Raw genomic sequence first — 17091 nt, 5'->3', positions numbered from 1 at the left:
GGTTTTAGGACTAAGCCTTTCCCACCCTTTTTGGGTAAGTGACTTTGTATTGGAGACTTCCCTATTTTGTATATTGGACTAAAGGTTTTGATTACTACACTATAAAATGGGGACAGACCGGGAGCTTGTTCTCTCGGTTCCTGAGATTATTAGCATTAGAGGACAGAGCAGAGAGGAGAGCAGAGAAGGCCACGTGGAGGAGACCAGGAGAAGCAGCCAAGATGGCAGAGTGCTGAAGGAAAAGCCAGTTTGTGCAGAGAGAAGGAAGGAGATGGGGAATAGAGGTGAATAAGTCTGGTGAGCTAGAAACCTTTCATTCTAGGAAACTCAGATAAGTCAGTAGCTTTGTGAGCACTGAATGATTGGGTTTTGGAGCCCAGTGTGTGTTTTTACTTGCCCACTGGGTGCAAGCTAGGAATAAAGATGATGGCCCACCAGTTCTTGGCTCCATTGTTTCCTTACCGACTGTCTGAATTCAATGCGAATCTGCATAGGCCAGGCGGCTGTGATGGTGGCCCTGGATATTGGCCTTACACTGTCCATTATCTATCCACTCACGTGTGTGGACTCGCGGCAGAGATGCAGTGCGGCATCAGCAGCAGAGGTGCCTGGGAAGCGCTGGCTCTCAGTGAGTGCTCTCTGTGATTCGGCAGGGAAGCCAGAATGCTGCTGCCCAAGGAGGGAGTGTATGAGTATATAGAGTAATATCTGCCTGAAGTTGGTCAGATAAGTTTGTAAATATGATATATATGTTTGCTCGCTTTGGGTGTGGGAGACAGGCTGTAAGATGACAAAGTCATTATAGCCTAAGGCTTAGTTTGTTTGTTTGTTTGTTTGTTTGTATTTTTCTGAAGCTGGAAACGGGGAGAGACAGTCAGACAGACTCCCGCATGCGCCCGACTGGGATCCACCCGGCACGCCCACCAGGGGCGATGCTCTGCCCACCAGGGGGCGATGCTCTGCCCCTCCGGGGCGTTGCTCTGCTGCGACCAGAGCCACTCTAGCGCCTGGGGCAGAGGCCAAGGAGCCATCCCCAGCGCCCGGGCCATCTTTGCTCCAATGGAGCCTTGGTTGCGGGAGGGGAAGAGAGAGACAGAGAGGAAGGAGGGGGGGTGGAGAAGCAAATGGGCGCTTCTCCTATGTGCCCTGGCCGGGAATCGAACTCGGGTCCCCCGCACGCCAGGCCGACGCTCTACCGCTGAGCCAACCAGCCAGGGCCAACCTAAGGCTTAGTTTTAAGACTAAGCCTTTCTCTCCCTTCTGATACTAAGGTCTTCTCAAAACTAAGCTTTTCCCCACACCCTTGACTATTGCATGATGTGGGGTGGTGCACTCTTATGAGAAATCCCATTTATGCCTCAGATAAGTATCAGAGACTTCCTTATTTGTATATTGGCTTAAAGGTTTTGATTTCTACACTATAAAATGGGGCAGACCAGGGGTGCTCTCTCTCTCTCTCTTTCTCTCTCTCTCTCTCTCTCTGTTCCTGAAATTAGTATTGCATAGGAGAGGCAGTCAAGATGGCGGAGTGCTGAAGGAGAAGTCAGTTTGTGCAGAGAGAAGGAGATGGGGAACAGGGGTGAATAAGGCTGGTGAGGTAGAAACCTTTGATTCTAGGAATACTCGGATGAGTCAGTGGCTTTGGGAGCCCTGAATGGAAAGGGAAGTGTTTTCCCACTGTGTGTATTTCTCGCCCGCCGGGTGCGAACTAGGATTAAATGTAATGGCCCACCAGTTCTTGAGTCCGCCATTTCTTTACTGTCTGCCTGAATTCAATGAGAACCTGCATGTGAATGGCCACGATGGCGGTGGTGGTGGCCCCTGGCCTTACAACTGGCATAGTTTGCAGCAGGATTTGGAGATTGGTATGAAGACACCACCCTTGAGGAGTGGGGTAGAGTACTGGTTGCTGCTTTGGCTCCCTATGGCTGTCCTTTTAGAGGCCGTGGGCTGCATGTTTTTTACTCAAGAGGAAACCAGGAGTTCTGTGCGAGAAGCTGCCCAAGGTTGAAAGCTTCAGTATGAATTGCAAATAGAATGGCAGAAAAGGCTGGAATTGGAGCGAGCACTGGAGAAGGAATGACGGGCTGGCGAGTTGCAGTTTGCCCTGGAAGCTGAACGTTTGCACCAGCAGTTGTTGGAGAAACAACTGCAGATTCAAGAGCTCAAGTCTCAGCTTCTGGCCAAAAGCCAGCAGCCACAGGAGCCTAAACGGTCACCAAAGGAGCAGCAGCATCCGTGCCGGTGGATTGGCTTTGAGTCAGCGGAAGCAGGCGCTTGCAACTCCCCTTCTGAGGATGAGAAGGCTCAGGCTGAAGCTGCCGTATGCACACTGAGAGCCTGACCAGTGGTCACCAAGAAGGTAAAAACCCAGCAGAAAAGAGTCCCTCGGGGTAGCCACAGCCTCCTGCCCAGATAATGGAACACTCTGTGGTCCAGCCCTATACCCAGGCAGAGCTGATGGAGTTGGGGCACAATTTAGGCAGAAACCTACTGAATCCCTGGTAGTCTGGTTACTATGATTATGGGACATAGGGGACATGATGCTCTCCAGAACAGAGATGGAGAAATTGGCTGCCATTACCACACACTCTTCCTTGAGGTAGTGTCTTCAGAACTGCCATGGCAACCCAGGAGACCAGACCCTGTTAGAATGGGTGATGGCTGCCATTCATATGGTCTGACAGAATGCTGGAGAATTGCCAGGGGCAGTGAGTCGGTGGCAGTGCTACAATGAGTTAGTAAAGGTCCTTCGGGAGCTAGGTATGAAAAATGCTGTTTTCAACCTGGGGTTTCATGGGCCAGACGAGGAAGTGTTTATGGTAAAAATGAGGGACTTTATCCTTGCTAGCGCCCCGTCAGCCCTTTTTGGGTCACTTGTGGCTATTTTGGGCCCCTATGTGGGGCAGCCCATCAATGCAGTTACACAGATGGTAGCAGATTTGGGAGAGCTGGAGGCCGCTCGGGATCATAGAGCAGTGAGGGCTGCTGCCTATGTCGCCCCCCCAACTAACAAGGGAAAAGGGCCTATAAAGGTTACCCGAACACAGATGCAGGAAGATTTGATTGCGCTGGAGCAGATAAGGGGAAATTGGATGGCCAGTCTAATAAAATTCTTTTGGAGCTTTGGCGGCAGCTTAAACCAGAACAGAGAAGTTCCAGCCACTGAGACAAAAGGCCCCAGCAGCTACCAATAAAACGTTTGGTGCACAGGCAGCTCGGTTACAAGATTATATGATAGAGATGGCCGAGGGAGAGGAGAACCCCCACGACCCACTGTACCAGTTTGAATAGGAAAAGGGCCGAGGGACCTGTATAACAGGGATGGGCGGGACTGGAAGCCACACGTGGAACCGGCTATCCACTGGTCCCCTTTCAATGTACAATGGGTGTTGGCCTTGGTGGATACAGGTGAGAATGTTCCCTCCTCTATGGGAACCCAGAGAGGTTTGCTGGGACCCCAGTGGCTATTGACGGTTATGGGGGCCAAACTGTTCAAGTGAAGCCAATAACTATTCCACTGGGAATATGAAAACTGCCACCTAAGATAGAGGTGTATTATTCCTTGAGCGCTGTGAAGCCAGTGCCCATGGCCCCTATCACAACCGCTAGGTCCATGAAGGTTTGGATTGGATTCGAACAGTTGGTAAAGAAACAACGGAGCCAAAAACTGATGGGCCATCATCTTTAATCCTAGCTTGTACCGGGCGGGCAAGTAAAAACACACACTGGGCTCCAAAACCCAATCACATTCAGTGCTCACAAAGCTACTGACTTAATCCGAGTTTCCTAGAATCAAAGGTTTCTAGCTCACCAGACTTATTCACCTCTGTTCCCCATCTCCTTCCTTATCCCTGCACAAACTCTGCACAAACTGGCTTCTCACTCAACACTTCGCCATCTTGGCTGCTTCTCCTGGCCTCCTCCACATGGCCTTTCTCTGCTCTCCTCTCTGCTCTCTCCTATCTAATGCTAATCTCAGGAACTAAGAGAGCAAGCTCCTAATCTGTCCCTATTTTATAGTGTAGAAATCCAAACCTTTAATCCAATATACAAAATAGGGAAGTCTCTGATACAAAGTCACTTATCTGGGGCATGATGGGATTGTACCACCCCACATCAAAAAGGGTAGGAACGGCTTAGTCTTAAAAGCAAGCCCCAGGCTACAAGGATCCTGTTTGCCTACAGCTCGCCCCCAACACACATTAATATCACCTGGGTGATGGCTTCCATGTGGGCAGCACCATCTTTAACAAAATGAGCATAATATGTATATATTTTATCTACTGAACAATTGTCAATGTACTAAATGCCGCTGAATTGTACACTTTAAAAAGACTACTTTTGTTATGTGAATATCACCTTAATTAAAAAAAAAACCTCTGGTGTTTTTAAAGTTTGATTCTTGGATAAACCAAATAAATAAAATGTTAGAACTAGTGTAAGGCCAGGAGCCGCCATCGTGGCCATTCACATGCAGGTTCCCATTGGATTCGGACAGACGGTAAAGAAATGGCAGAGTCGGAGGATGGTGGGCCATTCTATTTACTGGTGTCTCACCAAGACAGGCAAACCACAAAAGAAGACAAGGGAAAAGCAGAAAACCAGCTTTTCCCATGAAGGGCAAGGGATCAGGGAAGCTCCTGCAATCATGATAGCAGGAACTGTGTGAGCAAGCTCCTGGTCTGTCCCACTTTATAGTGTAGAAAACCAAAAACCCTCAATCCAATATACAAATAAGGAAGTCTCTGATACAAAGTCACTTATCTGAGGCATAATTGGATTCCTCATGAGAGTGCACCACCCAGATCATACAATCAGTCAAGGGTGTGGGGAAAAGCTTAATCTTAAAACCAAACCTCAGGCTACAACGACCTGGCCTGCTTATAGCCTGTCCCCCACACCCAATATAAATCACAAGCGAGCAAACATATGTATCATATTTACAAACTTATTTGACCAACAACTAGTAAGGATTAAAGAAAGACAGGCAGGTGCTGCGAGCCAAGCCCAGGCAGCCAGGACCCCAGGCTCCTCCAGTCCACCCCCAGTGAACTCCTGTGAAGGGAGCTGTAAAGCCAGTAGCCACAGCCACCATCACAGCAGCCTGGCCCATGCAGGTTCGCATTGGATTCGGACAGTCGGTAAAGAGACAACAGAGCCAAAAACTGGTGGGCCATCACCTTTAATCCTAGCTTGCACCGGCGGGCAAGTAAAAAACACACACTGGGCTCCAAAACCCACTCACATTCAGTGCTCACAAAGCTACTGACTTATCCGAGTTTCCTAGAATCAAAGGTTTCTAGCTCACCAGACTTATTCACCTCTGTTCCCCATCTCCTTCCTTCTCCATGCACAAACTCTGCACAAACTGGCTTCTCACTCAACACTCCGCCATCTTGGCTGCTTCTCCTGGCCTCCTCCACATGGCAGCTCTCTGCTCTCTCCTCTAAAGATAATCTCAGGAACTAAGAGAGTAAGCTCCTGTTCTGCCCCATTTTATAGTGTAGCTTCATAACCTTTAATCCAATATACAAAGTCACTTCTCTGAGGCATGATTGGATTGTACCGCCCTACATCAAAAAGGGTGGGAAAGGCTTAATCCCAAAACTAAGCCCCAGGCTACAAAGATCCTGCCTGCCCACAGCCTGCCCCCAACACACATTAACATCACCTGGGCAACGGCCTCCATGTGGGCAGCGCCATATTTAACAAAGTGAGCATAATATATTTTATCTGCCCAACAGGAGCCCTCAGGGAAAACCAGGTGGCCAGCCTCCAGATGACCAGTCCCAGCTGCCCTTCAGGTGCAGCAGCATAAGACCCCTCGTGAAAAGCACCCAACTGATTCCCTTCCTTAACTTCTGACCCACAAAATTGTGAAGATAATGTAAACGGTTGTTTAAAGCTGCTAAAATTTAGGGCAGTTTGTTACTTAGTGACAGCAACCCAATCACCTCCTCGGGGTCCTCACAAGGGCCGTTACTCTACTTAGAAAGCTCCTCCTCCTCCCTGTCCTCACATTTGCTTGGCCCTCCTCCCCAATTCACACCTCTGCTCAAAGTCACTTCCTCCCTGAGGCTTGCAGACTACGTCCCTGTGTGTGCCACATGCACACATCCCATCCCTTTATTCTGCGTTCTTTCCTCCACAGCATCATTTGCCACCTGCCATAATTCTACCTACTTATTCCTGTTTTCTCTGCCTTTCCCACCTATAATTAAAACTCCCATCAGGGAGGAGAGCGTATGTGCCTTGTTCTCACCACTGGAGCCTTAGCACAAAGCCAGTATTCAGTGTGTGTTGAATGAATAAGTGCATGAATGCACTGGAGCCCCTGTGAGAGGACAGAGGCTGCAGCGGGCATCCTCTCAGGCACTGGGCTGAGCTACTAAGGCACTGGGCTGCCGGCGGGGCATATTCACCATCCCACCCCAAGACCCCAATATTGGGGCTTTACCACCGGTTTCAACGGATTTTTCTGTACAGGAATGGGCAAAGATGTTCTCAACTTTGACCACCAGGTGGCGGGCCAGGAGACAGAGACTCCTGTTCTATGGATCTGGAGTGGCTGGGGCTTACAGAGAATGCTGCTTTGTGGGGAGGCTCAGCAATGCAGGTGTATATTAGATTGGGGCCTGCAGGGAGCGCGAATGACCTGGAACCCTGGATCCTGGGTCCAGAGCAGCAGCAGCCCTCACCGTGGCCTGCTCTCTGTCCAAGTCACCTGTAAAGGCATAATAAAGAGCTTCCAGTTTTATCTGAGAGCTAGGTTTCCCACTGCTCTGCTATTTGAGACCTATCATCACCGTTTGGAATTATATCTTTAAGCCAAAAGAACTATTATTTACTTAATATGCTTCCTTAAATAGACCTTTAAAACTTAAATGTAGGCCTGATCTGTGGTGGCGCAGTGGATAATGTCTCAACCTGGAATGCTGAGGTTGCCGGTTCAAAACCCTAGGCTTGCCTGGTCAAGGCACATATGGGAGTTGAAGCTTCCTGCTCCTCCCTTCTCTCTTTCTCTCTCTCTCTCTCTCCTCTAAAATGAATAAGTAAATAAAAATAATTAAAACTTAAATGTAGCCTGACCAGGCAGTGGCACAGTGGAGAGAGCAACTGACTGGGATGCAGAGGACCAGGGTTTGAAAGCCCGACAGTGGATAGAGTGTCTGCCTGGGACACAGAGGACCCAGGTTCGAGAAACCGAGGTTGCCAGCTTGAGCGCAGGCTCATCTGGTTTGAGCAAGGCTCACCAGCTTGAGCCCAAGGTCGCTGGCTCGAGCAAGGGGTCACTCGGTCTGCTGTAGCCCCTCCCCCCATCAAGGCACATATGAGAAAGCAATCAATGAACAACTAAGGTGTCGCAACAAAGAATTGATGCTTATCCCTCTCCCTTCTCATCTGTCTCTGTCCCTCTCTCTGTCTCTGTCACACACACATACACACACAAAACCAAACACTTCACCCCAAAAAACTTAAATGTAGTAGGAATTTTTATTATCACCACTGTAACTTGCCAGAAACAGGCTTGTAAAGCCAGAAGCCAAGGCCAGGGCAACCATCAGAGCCGCCAGTCCCATGCAGGTTCGCATTGGATTCGGACAGTCGGTAAAGAAACAACGGAGCCACAAACTGGTGGGCCATAGTCTTTAATTCTAGCTTGCACCCGGCAGGCAAGTAAAAACACACACTGGGCTCCAAAACCCAGTCACATTCAGTGCTCACAAAGCCACTGACTTATCCGAGTTTCCTAGAATCAAAGGTTTCTAGCTCACCAGCTTTATTCTCCTCAGTTCCCCATGTCCTTTCTTATCCCAGATACAAACTCCACACAAACTGGCATCTCACTCAGCACTCCGCCATCTTGGCTGCTTCTCCTGGCCTCCTCCAAGTGGCCTTTCTCTGCTCTCCTCTGCTCTCTCTTCTAATGATAATCTCAGGAACCAAGAGCGCAAGCTCCCGCTCCGTCCCCATTTTATAGTGTAGAAATCCAAACCCTTAATCTAATATACAAAATAGGGAAGTCTCTAATACAAAGTCACTTTTTGAGGCATGATTGGATTGTACCACCGCACATCAAAACGGGTGGGAAAGGCTTAATCCCAAACCAAGCCCCAGGCTACAAGGATTCTCAACACACATTAATATCACCTGGGTGACGGCCTCACATGGGCAGCGTTAACTTTAACAAAGTGAGCATAATACATTTTATCCGCCCAACAAGGCTGTAACTATAAAGTCAACAACACTAATGAAGGAGGAGAAGCCAGAAGAATGCAGAAGAGGGGGGCCTGCAATGTCTGGGGTCTTACGCTCCAGCCCGTGACCTCAGTGTTCAGGACCGAGGGAACAAGGGCAGACAGAGAAGTTTGAAAAATAACAAACCACAGCTGTGGACCTTGCTTGTTATCAGTTCCTTGAAATGAACTTGCAGCTCCAGCAAGAAGAATGAGTGATAGGATTATCAAGGACAGACCCTCTGGCCACCTGTCCCCTTCCCCTCCCTAAGATATGAAAGTCCTGTAGGTCTGCAAACAAAGAAATCATAGAAATCAGGCATTTGTCACGTGACAGCTAAAGCTGTAAAGGTGTACAAGATGTAAGAACTCTAGTTTCGGAAGCGCGTGTTTTGTTGCCTCTTTGGGGGTCACGCTGCTCTGCCGGCTAAATAAATCCTACCTCCTTCATCAAGTTGTCTGGACATTTTTGTCCTCTTTTGATTTGTCCTGCAATACTAAGATTTAATACTTAGATGGCACTCACTAATGTCCTGTACCTCATTTAGTCCTTGCAAGACTATTGGATGTGTCCTGGTATTAGCCTTATCGAACAGTGACCTGGAGCACAGAGAGGTTAGGCTGATTTCCTGATTTCACGCAACCAGTAGGTGAGTAAGTGACACCAGCAGGGTTTGCAATCACCAGACTTTTAAAGAGTCGTTAAAAAACTGGACTCACCCTGGCCGGTTGGCTCAGTGGTAGAGCGTCGGCCTGGCGTGCAGGAGTCCCGGGTTCGATTCCCGGCCAGGGCACACAGGAGACGCGCCCATCTGCTTCTCTACCCCTCCCCCTCTCCTTACTCTCCGTCTTTCTCTTCCCCTCCCACAGCCAAGGCTCCATTGGAGCAAAGTTGGCCCGGGCGCTGAGGATGGCTCTGTGGCCTCTGCCTCAGGCACTAGAATGGCTCTGGTTGCAATAGAGCGATGTCCCAGATGGGCAGAGCATCGTCCCCTGGTAGGCGTGCCAGGTGGATCCCGGTTGGGCACATGCGGGAGTCTGTCTGACTGCCTCCCCGTTTCCAACTTCAGAAAAATACAGAGAAAAAATAAAATTGGACTCTACTTGTTGGTCAAATAAGTTTGTAAATATTATATGATATATAGGTTTGCTCACTTATAGTTTGCATTGGGTGTGGGAGACAGGCTGTAAGCAGGCAGGGTCGTTATACCCTAAGGCTTAGTTTTAAGACTAACTAAGGCTTTCCCACCCTAAGTGACTTTGTATCAGAGACTTCTTTGTTTGTATATTGAATTAAAGGTTTTGATTTCTACACTATAAAATGGAGCAGACCAGGAGCTTCCTCTCTCTGGTTCCTGAGATTAGCATTAGAGGAGAGAGCAGAGAAAGGCCACATGGAGGAGAGGAGAAGCAGCCAAGATGGCGGAGTGCTGAAGGAGAAGCCAGTTTGTGCAGAGAGAAGGAGATGGGGAACAGAGGTGAATAAGGCTGGGTAGGTAGAAAACTTTGATTCTAGGAAACTCGGATAAGTCAGTGGCTTTGGGAGCCCTGAATGGAAAGGAAAGTGTTTTCCCACTGTGTATATTTCTTGCCCACCAGGTGCAAGCTAGGATAATGATGATGGCCCACCAGTTCTTGGCTCCGTTGCTTCATTACTGACTGTCCGAATCCAATGCGAACCTGCATGAGCCAGGCGGCTGTGATGGTGGCCGCGGCTACTGGCTGTATACTACTGTAGGAGCTTTGCCCACACACTCAACTGCTAAGTGTTGGCTCAGTGCACATGCACACACCTGTACAGCACCAGCGGCGCCCTCTGGTCCCCTGCTGGCCTGCCCTCTGGGCAGCAAGACCCTGGGGTCAGTCCTGGTCTCCTCACCCCACAGGGCAACTGGATGGGTTTATCTTCCTAAGGTCAGACTTCACTCGCATCTCCTCACTCAGCGAATTCTGAGTGTTCACCTGGAGTCTGAAACAGTTGTGGATGACCAGTGGGGCACAGTAGTCCTGATGCCCATGCAGGACGTGAACTGAGACCTTTACCTCTCTTCCCGGAGTCTGGCTGGGACCTGCATGAGCCACACAGGTCAGGCAAGATCGGGAGACACCTGTGGAAAACAGACTCCACGGTGGTCTTGGGGGAAGGGAGGGACGCTCTCAGACCTCATCCCAAGGATGAGAGCTCCTGGGGAGTCTTGTACAGCCCCCGGCTTGCACAGCACAGGGAAGGGGCGACAGAGCTCCCTCTATCTAGCCTCCACCCTTTGCACTCCGGACAGCTGCCCTGCTTGATCGTTTGTGTGGGCGGGGAGGGGCGTTGAGACTGGACTCGGCCCACAGACCCGCCCTTACCCACCTCTCCAGTCCCCAGAGGCCAGCGCTGCGTCCCTGCTGCCACGTGAGAAGGCCCTGGCACCCCCTCTCTGCGCGCCTTGGTACGGCCGGCGGGCCGGTGGGGGCGGGCTTGGGCCAGCACCGCCACCCGCAGGACACCGGGACTGCAGTGCCCGGGCCGGCACAGGATGGGGAGGCGCTGCTGGCAGCGAATCTTGGCGGCATCGAGTCTGAGTGCTGCGCTCCTGCTCCTGGGAGTCGCAACCCGCGCCCTGCTGCCGGGTGAGTGCCAGCCGGGCCGGGGCCGCCCCATTGCGGCCAGACCCTTGGACAGAGCAGGGGCACCTGCTGCCTGCTCCTGAGCTAGGGGTAGGGCTAAGGGTAGGGGTAGGAGTAGGGGTAGCGGTCGGGTAGGGGTAGGGATGGGCCCAGAAAGTCTCTAGATGTCCGCCTGTGCCCTGCTACCCCCAAGGTCTTGCTCCCTTCAGGAGCAGGTCTCCCAACGCCGGGGAGGGGAGACTGTTTGGCTTCACGGCCAGTGCCTGGCGACTCGGGTCAGTGGTGTGTGGCGGAGCGCGTTTGGCCCACCTGGAAAGACAAGCTTCCTTTACCTCACCCCATCCTCTTAGCGCTGGAAGCCCACGCCGGGTGAGCCGTACACGCGTGGGAGAAAGCTTGATGCCCCTGCGTTCCCAGGGTGGTCCCTCTGTGCATCAGCGCTGCTGCCTGGAGCACCCTGCTCCACCCTCAGAGTCACATTGACAGGGACTTGGGGCTCCTCTGCATCTACTTCATGGTCTGGTTGGGGAAACCGAGGCAGCCAGTCAGAACTGCTCCGGGCGAGACGCGTGCTGAGACTCTATTCACATCATCTCCTCAGACCCCCTCACCTGCCCATTTCTCGGAGGAACAGCCAGAGAAGTGGAGGACTGGGGGTGATGGCTAACCCGCTGGCTGCACAGTCTGCCCCGGCTTTGAGGCGCTGAGCCACTGGCTTGGTCTACTGACCCAGTCTCTGTTTGCCTTTTATTTTATTTTATTTTTTTTAAAGATTTTATTTATTCATTATAGAGAGGGGAGGGGGGGAGGAGCAGGAAGCATCAACTCCCATATGTGCCTTGACCAGGCAAGCCCAGGGTTTTGAACCGGCAACCTCAGTGTTTCCAGGTTGACGCTTTATCCACTGCGCCACCACAGGTCAGGCCTGTTTGCCTTTTCTGATGTGCGTGTGTGTGTGTGTGTGTGTGTGTGTGTGTGTGTGTGTGTGCAAGCGCGCGCATGCGTGTGTGCATGTATTTGTGTGTGTGTGCGCGTGTGTGTTTGGGGTGAGGGCTGCACTCTCCTCCTCACCCGGTGTGGGCTCTGTGAACATCCTTGGAGAATACCCTGTGAGAATACTCTCAGAGGGGTCCTAGAGAGTAAGTATTATAAAAACACCCCAGGGCGGGTGGCGACCACTGAGCAGTGGAGTTGGGGTGGCCCAACGATGAGGCTGAAGAGACTGTTTGGGGGCAGCACTTACCCATGGAGGGGCTCATCTGGGTCTAGGGAGGTGTGGGAGAGGGTCATCCCAAAGCCTTCTGTGCTGGGCGCCCTATGCCCTCCCCTCTCAGGACCTCAGTACTCCCCTCTCTAACGTGGGGTGTGCGAGTTCTTTCCTGCGGGGCTTCTGGTGCGCTGAATGAGATAGCACACAGAGAGGTCCTGCCCCTGGACTCTTCCTCATGGCACCGTCATGATGAAGGTGGCACTGTGCTCCCTCCCTCCTGAGGTGAGGGCCTTCTTTTTCCTGCTTACCCTCAAACCTCCCTGACTGCCTCTGGATTGGAGACCTAGGTTTGGAGAAGCCTCCTCAGGGCTCACCAGTCACCCTGCCACTCACACCATTCCCTCCATGTTTAGATACAGCTGGCCAGACCTGGACACCTCCCGAAGCCCACGGGTGGGAGCTGAGGTCATTCTTTCCATCCCCTCCCCTCCCCTCCCCCTCTCCGTGACCTGGCTGGCCATCTGGGGGTAGTGCTCTTGGCTCATGGCCAGTGCTCCTATGTCCTAGCTGAGTGGAGTGTCCCCTGTGGACATGACAGTGTCTGTTCATGCCGTCCTTTATAGACACACCTCTGCCCAGTAACTGGGCTCAGGCTGACACAGTACGGGCTGTAGTGCCAGTGTCTGTCCATGCCGTCATTTATAGACAAACCTCTGCCCAGGAACTGGGCTCGGGCTGGCACAGTACAGGCTGTAGTGCCGGTGTCTGTGGACATGACAGTGTCTGTTCATGCCGTCCTTTATAGACACACCTCTGCCCAGTAACTGGGCTCAGGAAGGCACAGTGGCTCCCAGCTGCCAGGCTCAGCCCTGGTGCTGGTGAGAGAGAGGGTGCCATCGCATCGAAGGCGCCGTGTGTGGGGTGTGTGCCCTGGCAGTATCTGCAGAGGGTGCCTGTTTGGCTGGCTCTCACCTGTGAGGTGAGTGTCTGTGTGGCCTTGTGTCTCCCCCTGGACACATCTCTTTTGCCTGTCCTCCACCCAGGGTTGACAGAAGAAAAAAGCCAAGGTGCTAGTCTCTTTGTTCCTCCTGCCCTCTCCTCCCTCTCCTGGGAGAGCAGGTGTTAGAGAGGATGGCTCACCCCCCCTCCTGCCCTTGCCTAGGCTGTGCCCCCACACTTGGGCTACTCTGCCGTGTGAGTGCCCTTGGCCATAACCCCCTCACCCAGCGGCCGGCCTCACCAGATCTGCTCAGGCAGACACTTCCTGACCCCTGCTCTCACACACCCTGGGCTGGAATGGGCCAGGGCACAGCCCCGCCTGCCTCCCGACGTCCCTCTCTGCTCCTGCTAGATCCTAGACCAGGGGTCCCAAAACACATGCGGCCCCCTGAGGCCATTTATCCGGCCCCGCCGCACTTCCGGAAGGGGCACCTCTTTCATTGGTGGTCAGTGAGAGGAGCACATTGACCATCTCATTAGCCAAAAGCAGGTCCATTGTTCCCATTGAAATACTGGTCAGTTTGTTGATTTAAATTTACTTGTTCTTTATTTTAAATATTGTATTTGTTCCTGTTTTTTACTTTAAAATAAGATATGTGCAGTATGCATAGGGATTTGTTCATAGTTTTTTTTATAGTCCGGCCCTCCAACGGTCTGAGGGACAGTGAACTGGCCCCCTGTGTAAAAAGTTTGGGGACCCCTGTCCTAGACCTTTCTCCGTGGCCTGTTTCCAGCCATCACAGTTTTCAGGGTGACCCTGGACAAGCAGGCATTAATCAAACTAACTGACCCCCACTACCCTGCCGGCTCTTCTCCCTCCCAAGCCAAGAGCTAAAGCCATAAACTCAGAAACCAGTGAGTATCTGCTCATGGAGAACCTTCACGGCCTTGGCAGGCTGGGAGGGCAGACAGCTGGGGGGAAAGGCCTTCTGCCGGCCCACTGTGCTGGAAGTGGACCCCGCTGTCCAGGACCTTTGGGAGTGCCCTCAACAGGGCATTCAGCATCTCTGACTGTGTTCTTGCAGTCGTGGCCCGAGTTGGAAGGGGGTGAAGGCTGTGGTTTGTGGCCTCTTAAAGGGCCAGAAGCCAGGAGCAATCCCAGTATCTCATTTCAGGCAGCCAGGTCTGGCGCTGTCCCTCCTCCAAAGCAGAAAGTGCCACAGTTGGGCATGGGACTCCTGAAAGGCTGCCAGCTCAGGGCTGGGGCTCCTGCTGCCCCTCTGCCAGTGGGGAGGTCTGGGGCAGCTCACCCCAGCACCCCCTCAGCTTCTAAGACCCCACCGGCCCCTCTGCCAGTGGGGAGGTCTGGAGCAGCTCACCCCAGACCCCCTCAGTCCCCAAGACCCCACCGGCCCCTCTGCCAGTGGGGAGGTCTGGGGCAGCTCACCCCAGCACCCCTCAGCCCCCAAGACCCCACCAGCCGCTTGGTCCTCCTGATCCTGGGGGTGGGGAGTCCGTTGGGGGAAGGTTTGACAGCTGCCCACCTTCTGCTGCACCCCACCTTCACCTCCAGGACCCCAGAGGTGGCTCCACTGTCACCCTCGTTGTCGTCTACTCTTTGCAACTGTGCTTCTTCGTAACACTGTTTGTTGACTGCATATTTGCTGGGCACCTGCTTGTGCCAGGCCTCTGTCTAGCACTGGAAACACAACTATAATACCCCTGATCTCATAGAGCTTACGTTTTTTTTGTATTAAAAATGCACATCTCCAGCCTGCATCATCCACCCCTGAGGCACACCTGAAGAGTGCCACCAAGCTGTACACTAGACCCCCACCAGCTGGCCCACAAGGCCCAACGCCACCCCACCCACCCCAGCCCGTCTGACTCTCCCTCCCCTCCCTGGCTTCTCAGGGCTTGAGCACCTTCCCTGATGTTGGAAGTAACGGTGGTTCCGCTGGAGCCTGGCCGGCTTCTGTCCACTGCTGGGAAACCTTGGGGCAGGGGAGGAGAAGGAAGGGTGCAGAATAAGGTTGGAGGGAGGAGAGGACTTGTTCCCAGAGGGGCCGACCACCTCCCTGCAGGCTGTCTCCCTGCTCTCCCCTTCCTCCAGGTCACGCCTGTTCTCTTACAGCCCAGAGCTTCCCGTCTAAGTCCAGGGCTAATGTGTGTTAACAGAGACCTTCCCTCCTGGGGGAGAGTCTCCAGGGGGGATGACCCAGGAACCTCAGGTTGGGACCCCGGCCCCTTTTCCCCAGTCCCCTTCCTCATCCCTCTACCCTCTCTTGATCCCTCTGGTACCATAGCACCTGGAGACATAGTCCATATGGACAACTACAGGCTGAGCACAGGGTCTCAGCTGTCACAGCTCCTCACAGTTCTGCAGTGTTGCGGCCCTCAGTCATCCATCGTTTATAATAAAATACCAATATTTTGGTCCTTTACGGAATAAATTGCAGAAACGCCCAGTGACTACCGGGAGCCAAGGTGCTGGCGCGGAGGAGGTGAATGAGGACCGAGACTGGCTTGGCTCTGGAGCTGAGCAGGGCCCCTTGGACTCAGCAGCAGCACCTCGTTGCAGAGTTAGGGGCAGAGTCAGCCTGTAGGGGCTGTTGCAGGGGGAGCTGGAGGCCTGAGCAGACATCTTGCCTCCAGCTGCTCTGTGTCCACTGCCTTGCACTCAACCACATGCAGAGATCCAGCCCATAGGCTCGCCCTTAATGCCCTTGCTCAGGCCTCCTCCAGTGCCCTACTCTGCACAGCCTCAGTCCTTCCCCAGTCTTGGCCTCTGGCTTCTCACAGGCCAGAGAAGAATCAGAGACTGGGAGCCACCCAGAAGGCAGTGGTTCAGTGAGGACAAGCCAACTCAGACTGATTTAAGCCAGATGTGGCTGCCTTCAGGCATGGATGGATCCAGGGTCTCACACCAGGTCTCCACCTCTGAGTTTGACTTTTCTCTATGGTGGTTTCTCTCTCAGCTCCCACAGCCAAAAAGAGGGTGCTTAGTAACAACTCCAGCCGGGGTCCCAAAGATATGTCTCATTGGCCTGGACTGGGTCACATAATGCTCACTGCTGAGAAAATCGCTGTGACAGAAAGGGATGGGATGCTCTGAATGGTCAGGCCTAGTCACATGCCTATTCCAGCAGGTATGGGAGGAGGACAGCCCATCAGAACCCCGTGGACGGCATGTAAGCAAGTTTGCTCCTGGAGGGAAATGTGTAGGCTTGCAGAAGGCAGGGGACAGGCCACTGGGAGTCTAATCAGTAGATGCTCACCACCCTACTCTCCATTCCCACACACTGCCAGAGGGTTCAGGCCTCGAGACTACTTGAAAAAGGCAGGCTGGCAAGAGGGAGGGCTCACCAGAGTAGGGATTGGTAGGCCCATTTTGCAGAGGAAGAAACTAAGATCAGAAGAAATGAAGTGCTTTGCTCAGCTAGGAAGTGTAGGACCAGAATAAATCCTAGTCTATCCTAAACCCTTATGCTTTCTACTCTACAGGGCCGGGGTATTTGGGTTGGGCTTTTAAGGCTGCATAGGAGTTTGCCAGGTGGGAATATGAAGAAAGAGAATTGTGAACAGAGAGAATGGCACAGGCAAAAATCTGAAGGTGTGAAATAGCCTGATGTGTTAAAGGATGGGTGGTGGGCAGAGCTTAGGATTCATAAGGGAGTGGTGGGGTAGAAGCTGAAAAGGTACTATAAGTTAGAGCCCAGTCATTTCAGCAGTAAGAAGTGTGAACACATTCAAAGGAGAGACTGGGGAAAATCCTGGTGTGTGTGTGTGTGGGGGGGGGCATTTGAATTGAGATCTGAACACAAAGCATATGCCCAGTGTCACGTTTCCTGGATGAACTTCCCAGGTGGAAGGAATAGTTAGTGCAAAGGCCCTGACGTAGGGATGCATCTCATACAGTATGTGCAGTGTGGCTGGTGCTGAGCAAGCGAGCTGGGGAGGGTGGGAGATGCACCCAGGGGGCCCTGGGAAGGAGCTGGAAATGTTGTCTGTCAGTGGGAAGCTATGTAGGTTTTAAGATCACTAAGATGGAGCAAGTGGAAACAGGAAACCAGCCGGGATTCTCCTGGG

General features: G+C 52.5%; 1 protein-coding gene across 1 annotated transcript in view; it reads left to right on the top strand.

Moving 5' to 3' along the window:
- Positions 1-10610: 10610 nt before the first annotated feature.
- The window catches only part of CHST13 (carbohydrate sulfotransferase 13), a 41201-nt gene continuing 34720 nt past the window's right edge, over positions 10611-17091 (top strand). Inside the window, exon 1 of the mRNA XM_066353564.1 lies at positions 10611-10856. Coding sequence (XP_066209661.1) covers positions 10763-10856 — 94 coding nt within the window. The 5' untranslated portion in view covers positions 10611-10762. The remainder of the gene's footprint in view (positions 10857-17091) is intronic.

This window comes from Saccopteryx leptura, chromosome 11, assembly GCF_036850995.1.
Source record: "Saccopteryx leptura isolate mSacLep1 chromosome 11, mSacLep1_pri_phased_curated, whole genome shotgun sequence".
NCBI classification, from domain to species: Eukaryota; Metazoa; Chordata; class Mammalia; order Chiroptera; family Emballonuridae; genus Saccopteryx; species Saccopteryx leptura.
This window is presented reverse-complemented; position numbering and strand designations above follow the sequence as displayed.